At 38.2% G+C, this 13,954-nt stretch overlaps 1 protein-coding gene across 1 annotated transcript; it reads right to left on the bottom strand.

The window, feature by feature from the left end:
• Positions 1–10,629: 10,629 nt before the first annotated feature.
• LOC140229910 (protein AAR2 homolog) lies at positions 10,630–13,674 on the bottom strand. Its single transcript, XM_072310109.1, has 2 exons — positions 13,582–13,674; positions 10,630–12,698 (listed from the first exon to the last, which is right to left on the bottom strand). The coding sequence occupies exon 2, from the start codon at positions 12,692–12,694 to the stop codon at positions 11,570–11,572; it is 1,125 nt and encodes a 374-aa protein (XP_072166210.1). The 5' UTR covers positions 12,695–12,698; positions 13,582–13,674; the 3' UTR covers positions 10,630–11,569.
• Positions 13,675–13,954: the final 280 nt, after the last annotated feature.

The raw sequence follows: 13,954 nt of genomic DNA, 5'->3' as shown, positions 1-13,954 counted from the left end.
GGTGTAACATAAGAATGCAAAGTAAAAAAAAAAAAAATCTCTGAGGTATATTGTCTTCATAATTCACAAATTATGTACCGCATGTGAAGATTGGTTATTTGATTCTTCACTTTTTTGAAATAAAACTACATTTGCTTGTTTGTTTCTATGTTTGTTTGTTCTTTTTTTCTATTATAGGCTGATTTATCTGTTTCATATCTCTCAATCTACCAGAATAGTGGGATAGAAGGCAATGTACGCACCTTTTTTTGTCATCATCCACATGCTATTATTATATGTGTTGTGTTACTCATATACTCAGACTTCATAGTGGAAAACATTGGTGAAGAGTATGCACATTTAAAAGTGCTGTACACTTTCTGTGTAAAAAGAGTGATTATGCCGAGTGTCTATCACCTTCGAAAAGAGCAGGTCTCTTTACAATTTGAAGCTTGGGATCTCTCGTGAGGATTTATTAGCTGTGTATTTCTGCCTTTGAGCTGTAGCAGAACATTGCACGATATTTTGAGAGCAATTAGTTTGTTACTCTGTCTTTTCCATGAAAAGCATATCTTTGCAGTAAAGTCTTAACTTTCCTATCACATTACTATGAATAGTAGAATCTCCTATTGTTTTTTTTTTGTTTTTTTGTTTTTTTTTTAAAGGAAAGCATTACATACTGTATAAATTCTGTCATTTCATCAGGCCATGATACTAAATATATTGAAATGCTGAATGTTGAGAAAAGGCAAAATATGTTGTTATTGTAAAGATGTTTGCATCATGAACTTTGAAATATGATTTAAACACAGGAAACCTGTATGTGGTAGACCAAAGGTTCCAATCAAAACAAAACAAAAATCACAGCAGGCAAACAAGTCCTTGTAGAAGTTTAACATACATACTTGTGTAGCAACAAAGGCTTTATCCCACATTGTCTGCAGTGGCAGTAGAAGCTTCAAATTCTACTACCAGCAAGAGTTCAATATGCAGAATCATTTAAACCCCTTGCGTGCCACATTTGCACACCTGAATCAGTTACTGGATGGTCATTTTTGTATGATTTGCTCAAACGCACAACGTCAGTCCCCCCGATTCTGCAGAGGTTCACTGGAAAAGTTAGGTATCTCTCTCTGTCTGCGTAAGAGAATGTAAGAATTTCACTGATATTAGGATTCATTTTTGCCTGAACGCACATTTGTGCGTAAATGGGTACCAAAGGGATATACATATTTCCGTATTAAATGCTTTGAAGATCATGTACAATGTACACACTATGAAGTGTTGCTGCATTTAAAGAGACAAATATGTTTAGTTTTTATATATATATCTCTCTCTCTTTCTCTTTTGCTTATATAAGAGAATTGATGCCTTTCATGCACTTTATTCAAAGAAATGTGCAAGGTAATGGATTTATTATCCCCACTTCCATTGCTCCGCCAGTCTTTGTAAAGCTGGACATCACTCCACCAGAAGAGGGCAGCAGACATGGCATTTGGTTGTGCAAATCTATGTGCAACACTTTCGTTTTATTTCTTTTGCATCCGATTGAAAAGAAATCAACAAAATATGAGGAATGCACGGATGCAAGACACTCTGTTATAGATGAGGCTGCATGATTGACCTTGTCTTGCCCATGTTGGGGGTTATTGTTTTTGTGAGTACATCGTGAGCAGGCAAAATTCTGTTTCAATTTAGGCTGGAGTGGTGTGTTGTCATTTTTTTTTTTTTTTTATAAGAAATCATGAATTACACATTTTGTACACTTAAAAGTGATCATTCCTTTAATTAGTTTCTGATGGCATTTTAGTTGTGCATTTACTACTTAAGAAAATTATGTCTTTTACTAATTTAGGTAATTAACTGAATCTTTTGATTGTGTGATATACATTGTATGAACGCATCAAGTGAAGAAAAAGGTGTATGTATATATTCTTTTGTACTACAAAGAAATTATGAAATTCAAATGTTCTATCATAGCATTATAATGTAGGGAGACTGTTTCTATTTGTGACTGTTTATCCATTTCAGTAGATTATGGATTTCTTGCTTCACTTTGTAGAAGACTTGCTCTAGAGTAACAGCAAATAATGAGAAGAAAAATCAAGGCTTTATCTTGTGCAACCAATGCTGTGACTATAATGTACTATTAAAAGAGAAAGCAGTTTTAAGAAGAAATATTTGCCGGTGTGAATTTGGCTTTGGCATACATTGTAAATCAAAGCAAATTGGATGGATTGCCCAGAAGATTACTGTGGTTGTACCGCATGCATACATATTTGTGTGTGTGTGTGTGTGTGTGTACGTGTGCGTGTGTGTGTGTACGTGTGCGTGTGTGTGTGTGTGTGTGTGTCTATCTGTCTGTGTGTATGTATTTTTGTGTGTGTGAATGGCTAATGTCTTGTCACAATTGTCAATAGATTTTCCTCACAGAGCTAGTTATCAACAGCTCAGCCATCTAGGTTTCCACATTAGATTCAGGATCTTGGTACTGTATAGGGCTTACGGCAGTGCCTTCTTGGTGTAAGTCAAAGAGTTATTTCAAGTATCCTTTTTCCAGTCCAGCTTGCATCAATGAGACTTATACCCCATTTATACTATGCAAAGAGGGGGTTCTGAAGCCTCCTATAGTAGCCTCGAGCAGCCTTTCAGCTCAGTGTAAACAGACGAGAGGCTGCTTTTTCAGAGTGGGTTTTCGAACCTCCTCGGGGAGGCTCTGAAACCCGCTTGCAGTATAAACAGGGTATTAGACTACACACTTAACATACCCCAGTTACCTACCCACTCGAGCGTTCGACTGATAATGTATAAAGGCATTAGCATCATGCAACTTTTGCAGAGGTGATGCCCCATACTCGTCCAGACTGACAATTTTTGACAAAATTTTGTCAATCAAAATGCCAGGACTTTGGAATGAACAAAACATTTCAACCAATTGGCATATTTTATTTCATTTTCTTTTTATCTTCCCCCCTTCCCCCCCCCCCCCCAAATCTGGTTCAAAGAATTTTCCTGCCCCCATTCCCAGCAAAACCTATCTAAACAGGCTATGGATGGTCTACGTCTCCTATTAACTTGTTGGAATTCACAAAAGGAGATTAGAATGTAACAGTCTGTTGATTATGCTAAAATACAATTGCATGAAGCACATGTCACATACAAGCTGTAGCAGAATGTCAGCAGACATGTACTAATGAGTGACTGCAAACTGACATACTCATGTGCAAGGTACACTCATATTTTGCATTTGCTTCAGTCAATGGACGAATGCCTTGTCTTGAATTCTGTTTGAATTACCCCCGGGAATTCAGGCTAAAGAGATAGATGGTGGCACAATTCATTGCAATTGTGTGGTGATATAGATATTGATCCAAATCAGAATCCACATAACATAGCAATGTAAAGTGTTTTTCCAAAAATTGTCTCGCTATTATCCTCTTTCACACTTTTCATGTACTGCAAACTTTTCATCACACATAGATCAGTCGGAATTAGTGCATTTTGAATTTCATTAAAAGGCTGAATATGCATTTTTTGCTTATTTTCTTTTTAGAAAGTCCAGCAACAGTGTTGGCATGTTGCCATCATAGTTTTAGATTATTATTTTGTCTCCAAGGTTGAGGTCTTATACCCACAATTTTGGTTAGATATTACCCCCCCCCCCCCCCTTTTTCAGTCCATATTCATGTTGCCGTTTGTGGTACTTGAAGGAAATATCACCATTAGTATTGAAGTATGTTAAATTCAAGTTACTTTGATGATCATTTACATTCTCCCTGCACCAGACAATTGAAATTTCTTCGTAAAAATAATTTTATGAAACCAAATCTTCATATTCTGTTGCCCATTGGAGTATGTTTCATCTGTGTAATAGCGTCTATTATTGATATGAAAATAAGCATTGTCAACTGTCCATTGTGTTAAGCTGCTTTAATAGCACTTAGTTTGAGATTTTGCTTTGCCTTTTCTTTCAAGTGCTTCAGTTTGTGAGTTCTAAGTCTTTTTCTTTCATAATTTCATTTGCTGCAGTATACATGTTTTGCTGTTCTTAAACCAGATGATCTCATCACCCATGTCTGTGTGGGCTGTGTATGGAATCAGAGAAGAGTTGGACTTTGCCGTAAAAGTGGAAATTTTCGCACGAGTAATTTTGCGCGCCTGGCCTGGTGAGATGAAGTTTTCATGTTTTTAGTTCAGCGATTCGCATGTTGTTTTTTTTTTTTTCATTTTTGCACTACTTCTTCTGTAGCGCGAAATACGCAAAAATTTGCACATTGTCAAAATCTCCGCTTTTACAGGAGTGTGTTCACTACTGACAGGTTGACTGGTACAAAATGTATACATCACTGAAAGTTTGTTTCTTTTCAGAAGTGTATTTACAGGGTTTCCCATATACTGCACAAGACGACTCATTTTAATGCCTCGTGATAAAGCCAGTAATGGAAAGTTGTCATATTGCGTTTACATATGAAGCAACAATTAGTAGGGTTACATATCTGTTCAATACCTACATGTACCGGTACCCCCTCCCATTGTGCTTACAAGGTTTATAACCTGTAATACACATACATCTTTGAGAAATTTTAACAATACAATTAAATGTTAAATATTTCAATTGAAGCAAAAATTCAAATGTTACAGATGTGTCTCCACCTCATGAATAATCATGCGACAAAATTGTGTTCTTACGACCTATGGCTGTGAAAATAATGATATGCTTGTCCACTACCAAATTGGTGATACAGTAGATCCTACATACCAATGAAGTCAAATTTCAAATACAGTTATTTAGTGAATTTGTTCCGACAAGCAAAGTTTGCAGAGGCTCAACCAGGGAGGTGTTACAGAGATGGAGTGGCAACTCTTCGTAATTCATGCAAACACATGTTTGGGTTCAAGGCGTTACAATGGGATGTCTAGCATTCCATTACGCTTTGAAGTCATGCTCGGCACCGCTCTAGTTGCAAGACGAAGTTCGGAGACGAAGAACGCATTTCACCTTTCGTTGAATTACAAGCTTTATTTCACCGCAAAATTTCAAATGAAATACTCGAATTGATTTAGAATAGTTTAGGAAAGAATTCAATATTATTAACATGTATTTCTAGTTTCTTCGTAATTCGCAAATCGAAAGGAAATGAACATTAGGCCCTCTTAAAAACCTAATTTTTTCTATAATGCGCACATTTCCGCATGTTAATTTTGATCTTTCAAATAAAGTACTTCGTTAAAGCGTGTTTCAGCGTGTTTTTAAACTATTTGCTGTTAAAATTGTGAGTTTTACACTGCATTTTGATTCGCTGCTCCAATTCAAGGTACACAAATTCATTGTTGCCATCACATTGAAAGAGAGAGCGAATCGCAGTAGGAGCAAATATTTCTAGATGTGAGACCGCTAGTCCCGATTATTGATGCTCTCTTTTGTCAAAGCACATGGGCAACACCTGTAGTTGAACGCATAACTTCTTGGCGGTGCCGCGCATGACTTCGAAGGAGAGCTTTAGTTGCCTCTCCTTCTCTAGCACCTCCCTGGCTCAACCAACACGGCACCAATTACTGATTGTAAATTGAAATCCTACAAAGGATGTAGGTAGGGCCTACAGTGTAACAGCATTATGTCAGATGTAGAGAGATACCTGGTATGATGACCGAAATTTTGCCCATTCCATTCCTTTTATATTCTTTTGAATGCTTTTAAAAAAAAATCTCTGATATAAAAAGGTAGATGATGTAACGAGGAAATTACAGTGGTTCCATGTAGCTTGTCTTAACAACGTTTCCTCGTATTGAGGGGTGTACATCACGAGACCGACACCCATGAGTCATACAGCCCACGATTCATAAAGCTCAGAAGTCACACAGCCCATGAATTATACAGCTCACGAGTCATACAGCCCATGACTTCGACACTAAACTAACAGAGCCCACGAGACTGACACATTAAGCCCCGTGTTGTATCTGTCAAACTGGTGGGCTGTTTTTACCTAGTGTCAAACTCATGGGCTTTATTGGCCTAGTGTTGAATATGGGCTGTATGACTCATGGGTGTCGGTCTAGTGGGATGACCCCATATTGCGATGGGCGTAGTAGATGCAGGTGCATCTAAGAGCTTTGGAGATGTCCTTTGGAGGAATATCTACATAAATTTGAAGAGTATGGACTGATCTGTTCGCGTATTGTTTGGGTGTTTTTGTTCAGTGTTTCCCTTGGTGTCTCCCTTCTTCTTGCTCATCATATAATTTTCTGTCTTTCAAATCTGCACGGGAGCAATTTCACTCTTGGGAGAAAGAGGAAGTTGATTCCACACAGTGTGAGGATTATTTGATATTTGGATTACAGATGGGAAATGCATGTTTCCTATACTGCAGCTGAACATTTAGCTGTGCACTTTGTCGATGCATGAATCAGTTTCTTTGTTTTGTCTTCATTTTGTTTGTGTTGTTTGTGACAGCAGGTACATGTACAAATTCTCACTGCAGAAAGAATGAAGGGAAAATATATGTTTGAGGAGAGGATTTGATATATAGAGGTCGTAAGCATCCTTGTTTGGTCCGATTTACGACAAGGTCGTGTGTACAGACTAACTAATGCAATGTGCGTGTGTGTATGTGTATGTACAAGTATGTGTGTTGGTACATGTATGTTTGTGTGTAAGCCCAAAAAATCAACACAAAACAGGATTCAGCCTACAACAGAAAAAAAAAAGGCCATAAAAAAATTGCAGTCATTTTTTTTTTCCATTTGAAAGTGAAGCATGAAAAACTTAATACTTTCATTTGAAACTTGCGTACTGCATATTTTACAGAGCTACAAAGCTGCTAGGAATTTCTTTCATTAGCATTGTATTGAAGAAAAGTGCAGAAATTTGATCATGTAATGCAGTGTAGTAAGTTCTGTCTTACATCAAGTAATTTAAGATTTCTTTCTGTACCCTGGTACAGAGTAGGCCTTCACAGTCTTGATTACTTTGTGTGTGTGTATGTGTGTGTGTGCATTTTGCTTTGGGCGACATTAAATATTGTTGCTTGTACACTGTAATGCATGCATGCTGTATTCTAATTGAAAATGTTCTTAAAGGGGCAAACATTACTGAGAGACAGGAGAAGTGTCTTCTAAAGCGCATAGTTATGCCATTTGTACGGATCAAGAAGTTGTAACCATCATACTACTAGCTCTTTTGCATCGAAAGTCTGTTCTGTATGTGGGCAAACCTGATTGGGTTTAATTTTACTTAAAAAAAGTACTGCTTAACTTCTTTTTTTTTTTTTTTTCATCACATGAAATATATAAGCTCACTTGTGTAATTGTTTTGCTTTTTTTTTTCACATAAAGTGAAAGCGTTTTACAAGAATGACATTAATGGTCTACATTTGTTGTACTGTAATATATCAATGTGTGTTTCATATGCAAACATTATTGTCAGCTATTTGCAAAACAAAATCAAATGTGTTGTATTTTTATGATGCAAAATGTTGAATGCTTTCCTGGTAAATTTGTCTGATACATGTATGAGAGAAAGACGAAAAAAATACAAAGCTACAATTTTGAAAATATTGACTCCACATTAGTTGAGGCCTATGGTATGTTGTGTAAAATAATACATGTGAATATGTTGTGTATAATTTCTTAATGAACATCAATCCATTGTACTACAAAGTATTTGTTTTAAGCCAGAAATAAACTATATATATGACACAAAGAGGATGGCAATTCAGTGTCTTTCTTGTGTACTTTTTGGTTTTATAACGTGTAGATACTGTTTTTACACTGAAAACACCAAATGAGCTACATGTGTAGGTATACAGTCAACCTTGCCCTAGTCGAATCTATTTGGACTGAAGAAATAGCTTCGACTTGGAGAAAATTCTACTTATGAAGGATTAAATCAATAGAATAAAAAGAGAAAAAGACTTGAAAGGAATTCAACTTTAAATCAATAGGCGATCATTCCACTTATGGGAGGTCGACTTAACCCTATTCTAACTGGGGGGGGGGGGGGGTCAAATTGACCCCCCCCCCCCTCGACGTTTCGCGCCACGATTCCGCAACGCTCCAAGATTTTGACGCGTCGTTTCACGACTTTTTTCATTGAAGTCTCCCGCAAATTTTGAGACCAAATTTGCGACGTCCGGGTACACTGTTCTGAAGTTACGTAATGTTTTGCATATGCATGTCAACCCGAAAACAGCTCAAATTCATGATATCGTGTGCAAATCCAATGCAAATTGTGTTTTTTGGTTCAATCGATATAAATTAGATTATTTCAACTTTTAACCATTGAAATTAATCAATTCTAGTGTAGATAAGCCTGAAAAAGTGCCTGCAACAAATTTTGGCAAAAAAACAATAGAAAACAAAAGGTCGAAAAAACAATAAAATACATAAGAAATTAAAACAATAAAAAACAAAAGAAATTGATTTTGATTGCGCTATTTCTTTACATGAAAATTGTTTGATATGTCTTGAGGAATTCTGACACAAAAATTTAGCAATCCTTCAGTCTTTTTGATGGAGTTATAGGTGAAAATATGATTTCATGCACAAATTTGCATAATTAATTTATTGAAAATAGAAAGGAAATATTTTTCTATTATATGACCATGTGATCTTGTAGTTGACATCCAGCTCTATCTTTAGGCAAAATTCCGCGGCTATCGCGCGATCGGTGGCCGAGATCTGAAGGGGGGGTCAAATTGACCCCCCCAGTAAAAACTTGGTCTCAAATAGCCCAGTTAGAATAAGGTTAAGCAAGGTTGACTGTACTTTGTGTTCAACTTGATTTTAAAGGGATGATAAAGCTTTGGTTGAGATTAGGGATTCAGATTTTAACTTTTTGTAATAAGAAACCACACATGAAATGATAAAGAGCATACAATTCCAAGAGGAATTCAAAGTTTATTTGGTGAAATCGGTTTTGAAATGGCCGAGATATCCAAAAACAAAGTACACTGTAAAACAAAGTGGTTCTTATAAAAGGTAGGTCTACTTCAAAACCGATTTTCACCAAATAAACTTTGAATTCCTCTTAGAATGGTATGCTTTTTCATATTTCATATTAAAGCAGTTTCACATTATCTTGCAAAAAAGTTGGAAACTTGCTGAAGCTCTATTTCAACCAAAACTTTATCATCCCTTTAAAGGTACATTATTGACCTGGGATTCACGAGGGCGCTGTTACATGGACCCATGTTCATGCATCTACCATATTCCAAATGCCTGGGTAGAATCCATAATGATGGACTAGTGTCCAAAAGACATTCAGCCTTTGTGCCTGGCTGGTTCCGCCTACCATCTCCACATAGACCCTTCCTCGGCAGAATTGGCTTGCCAGCTACATGTACATGTACACAATCTAGCTGTGGAAACATGTGCGTTACTGAAAATACATGCATGATCTATTTTCATCGACAATTAACTAGTTTTACTTTGTAAATTTTCATAATGAGGATGCCAGCAAGCATTATACCATCCAACAGTGCTCTCGTGAAACCCAAGTATGTGTACCTTTTAGAGGGATGGTACAGTATTGGTGGAGATGAGAATTGGGCTTTTAACTTTTGGCGAGATACCAAGAAAACATAGTACAGAGCACACCATTTTGAGAGGAATTCAATGTTTATTTGATGAAAATCGGGTTTGGAATGACAGAAACGTCCAAAAAACAAAGTAAAACAAAGCGATCGTAATAAAAGGTGGGTCCCACATTCTATTAGAATCGCTCTGTTTTGGACATCTTGGCCATTTCAAAACCAATATTCATCATATACATGTAAACGTTGAATTCCTCGTGGAATTACATGCTCTTTCATATTTCATAGGAGGTTTCTCATTATCTCACTAAAAAATGTTAAAAACCTGAAATTAGGTCTCAACCAAAGCTATACGACCCCTTTAATAGATCAAGTAAAATCCAACAGATGCAAGACATCAACAGTTTAGTGAAAGCCAGACACAAGACAGAAAGTCATGGGCTGGAACATTTCACATATTTTTATACGATAATTGATAACCATCACAGTCCCATATATGCTGAATTCGATATGGTGATGACGCAATGGGTTCATGCGTCTCCACCTGTACAGTACACAAAGTCTTTCTTCTCTCCATTTTTTACTGCATCAAAAACATAATTCTATCACATCCAAAATGATTTCAATGTTGTGGTAACTTACTGACTTAATGGGAAAAGGGTGTAAGTCTCATAAATGCCAAAGTATTAACCAAAAAACAGGATTTTGATATTTATAAAGCAGAACCGTTGTGAGGCAATGACATTATTGTCTTGTCTAGTCTACACTTATGGTTGTAATTTGATATCTTTTGTTTTATCTTGTCATGACAACACTAAACATACTAGAATCTCACAAGCTTACAATTCTATGTTTGCTTTAGATAAAAACTTCATGGTTCTGTTTGATAGATCTTTACTCTATCCATCACAGTAACCTTGAACACGGAACAGCTTTTTACTCACAGATACAACTTCTCGAAAAAAAAGAAAGAAAAGAAAGATGGAATATCCTTTAAAAAAAAAAATCAGATTTTGGAGAGAAAAATCAGATTTTCATAAAATCTTGACACACCACTAGCCTGTTGGCACCGGACCAGTAAAAATGTCAGGAACCCCCCCCCCCCCCCCCCCCAAAAAAAAAAAAAAAAAGTCTCCCTGGTAAGAATGGGCAAGTAAAATGTTGCTACTTCATCGACATTAATGAGAAAATTGTATCAAAGCATCTACATTTTTTTCCCCCCATTTAGGTTCATCATTCAACATTTTTATAGGGTTGCAGGAATTTAGACTTTCTTTGTGATGAGGTGGTTTTCTGCAGTTTCCTGAGGTTTAAACTTTATATCAAATTTATTGGCTTCATTTGATTTTTACTTGAAAGATCATGAAAAGCTATCATATCATCATACTTCACTCTGTTTATCGTACCAAATACTATAAAATCATATCGGTTGGTATCTCTGCGTAGGGCATACAGTGTAGACATAACAAGAGCATGATACAGTAATGGTGACAATGACTGCTTACCCCTTTGAAAACCAGCCTTTGGCTGACGAGGGTGTTCCACCCCATGAGTGGAAAATAAACATTGAATTGAATTGAACATACATGTGTAATTGATATCATTTTATTCTCATGCCCCACTTTTACACACAATTTTGTATGTTATCTCTGTACATGATCTGACAGAAGCATCTCTTACAGGTCTCCACACTGTTCGACAATCATAATACACTTCCCAAACTGATATGACATTTATAAGGTTTAGTTCTTGTCTTATTACCCTCCCCTCCCCCCTTCCCAAATCTTAATATCCTGTGATATTCCAATTCCTTTCTAACAATTCAATTCTTATAACCTTTCAAGAGTCTTAGAATGGACAAATGCATTTAAATTTTACTTGGCTAAAACTTTTGCTGTGATTCGTAAAACAGCACTGATAAAAAAAATATTACAAAATAATCTGGTGTTATTATCTATAACTCGTTGAGGATGAGTCCATAGTATACTCTAGCAGGCGTCTGTGGGAAATGCTTGTTGTAGCAAAATCAATCCATCCTCAACGGGTTAAAAGGGCCTCAACTATAAGTCTACTACCACTGGTGCCTCATCCTCTGGCTCTTCGTCAAAGTCCCAGTTATACTTTTTGGTCAAATTCTTCTTGAACTTGCGCCCTTTCTCCTTCAATGCCCCCTCGGCTGTCGAAGCATTCATGTTGATGAACAGCTCCCTCAGTGTGATCGTCAGGAAATTGTCGCTGGACACGATATCGACAAAGAAGTCCTCTGGGATCTCCCGCAGCTGAAAATGGAGCACAGTGACGAGCGCCGAGTAGAGTTCGCTGTGAGTCGATACGGCTTCGATGCACGAGCTGAGGAGATGGACCAGCCGCTTCCACTGGTCAAAGGCGTCGTAGACCTGTCCGATCAGGAAGCATACAAAGGCAAGCTGTAACTCGGCCAGGATTCCCATGCTGGACGACGCGTAGTTCTCACTGAGCAACGTGTCCAACTTGTGCGTGTGGTCAAGACTGTACTTTGTGATCTCTCTCGGGGTGGCGCCGTCGGGATAGTTTCTTGCTGGGATCCGTGAGAATCGGATCTCGGTGCCCGGCTCGCGGTGCATCTGAGGTAGGTGGTCCTCGGGGTTCCTGCTCTTGTGGAGCTCCTTGTTGGCCTCCGCCATCAGCTTCCTGTCGGCCGTCGTCCTGGTCGCCATATCGGGCACGAGCTGTGCCACGGATACGACCTTGCCACTGAGGGGAGAGAGTTTTTCCACAATGTCCTCACTGACAAGGTTGGTAAGCGACACCCATCGCTTCAGGCTCTCATAGGGGTACGCTCCAAGGAAAGCATCGTGCTCTCGAAGCCTCGCTTTCTCTTCCTCGTCCGAACCATCAACAACTTTGACATCTGCAAAGTCTTCAATCACCGCATCCCATCGCTTGATGACAATCTCTCTCGCTTTGAAGAAATGGAAGAATCCCGTCCTGGGGGCTGTGCTGCGACTGCTCAGGTTAACGGCGCTGTAGTAGATGAAATGAACCCCGGGTGGGATCATCTTCACACCCTTGAAACGTTCTCCAGTGTTCCAAGAATTGTAGTCAATTCCAAATTCTGTTCCTTGGGGGACATCAAGGAGAACAAGCGCTGCCCCTTCCTCAAATAAAATGTTGGCAGCATCCTGACTCATTTCTGTCCCTGCCATATTCCTAGCATTGAAAACATAAGGAGAACATTAAATGCAATTCATCAGTGTGAAATGACACAACTGTCACAAGCATTGCATTATCAGCGTCTTAAAGTATCCAGTTTTACGGACCAGATGATGAAATTTGGAAAGCTTGCGAGGCATTTGTACTGTTGGCACCTTACAAACAGCTAAAGTAAAAAGGTAAATAAAGTTTGTTCATCAATGTCAATGAACTTGTTTGTGTCTGTGTGTGTGCCCTAGGCCTAGCCCAGCCCTGCTTGACAGCAGTGCCCTTGACACTGGCCGACCTAGCACTAGCAGTAGCAATGAGTAACATTATTTACCTTGGCTTAACCAATTTCATTCAACTTGCCATATAGTCTAATTAGCAGCTCCATGTTTTTGTGATCCTGCTTGAAACAAATTTGCATGGATAATTCCACATGGCTACCTTCACTTCAGTTTCAGATTGTGCAAGCAGAGAGCAGCGTATTGTACGCCGCGATCGACGAATGTTTACCGAGAACTGACATGGCTCAAATTTACGTGATTGATTGAGAATGAACTGTCAAATATTTCCTATGATTTAGGTGCTATTTTGTTCAGTGAAATTTGAGATATCAACATGGGTACAAAGGTACATTAGCGCCTACACTGTATATCATGGGACCATAGCATTTTACTAACGTTAGACCGCGCCCGCGCCCGCCCGATCCGAGCGAGACAACAAACTTTAATTAAAGCACACGCTACATTACATGAAAATGAATACATAGGACTACGTCGTCGGTAGTTCTCCAGGTCGGTATCATATTATTATGTCAAGTGGGGAAGGGAGAACATGAACAATTTGATTCAGTAACGAGAACATGTTGCCGTTGAATTTACACCATTGTACTTACAGGTCTTCAAAATTCTGTCATCATTCTGTATATCTGGAACACAAAAACGAATTCGCACCGTGATCGAGTGCACGAAATGAAGACGATGAATTTCGTTGTCATTGACCCAACTGGAGATGGCGCTATGCATCTGAGGGTCACAGAAAGGCCTTTAGGTTGATTGAGTGAATGTAGCACTAACAGAACACGAATTACTCTAACTGTGACACATACTGATTCAGTGAAAGTTTGAACGAAATTTATAGGGAAAAATCGGACGATTTGTTCAAAGGTTATGATGTTTTGAAGTTTCAGTGCCACCATCACTGGATGAGAAGACTACGACAGTTTGCAATGTCACATGCGTAGAACGACACCTAGACCTAAAAAGAAT

This window comes from Diadema setosum, chromosome 6, assembly GCF_964275005.1.
Source record: "Diadema setosum chromosome 6, eeDiaSeto1, whole genome shotgun sequence".
NCBI lineage: Eukaryota > Metazoa > Echinodermata > Echinoidea > Diadematoida > Diadematidae > Diadema > Diadema setosum.
Note: the sequence above shows the minus strand (reverse complement) of the source record. Positions and strands in the feature narration are given on the sequence as shown.

Bases quoted from the DNA above. Each gene is read 5' to 3' on its own strand.
- LOC140229910 (XM_072310109.1), bottom strand. From the start codon at position 12,694: ATGGCAGGGACAGAAATGAGTCAGGATGCTGCCAACATTTTATTTGAG.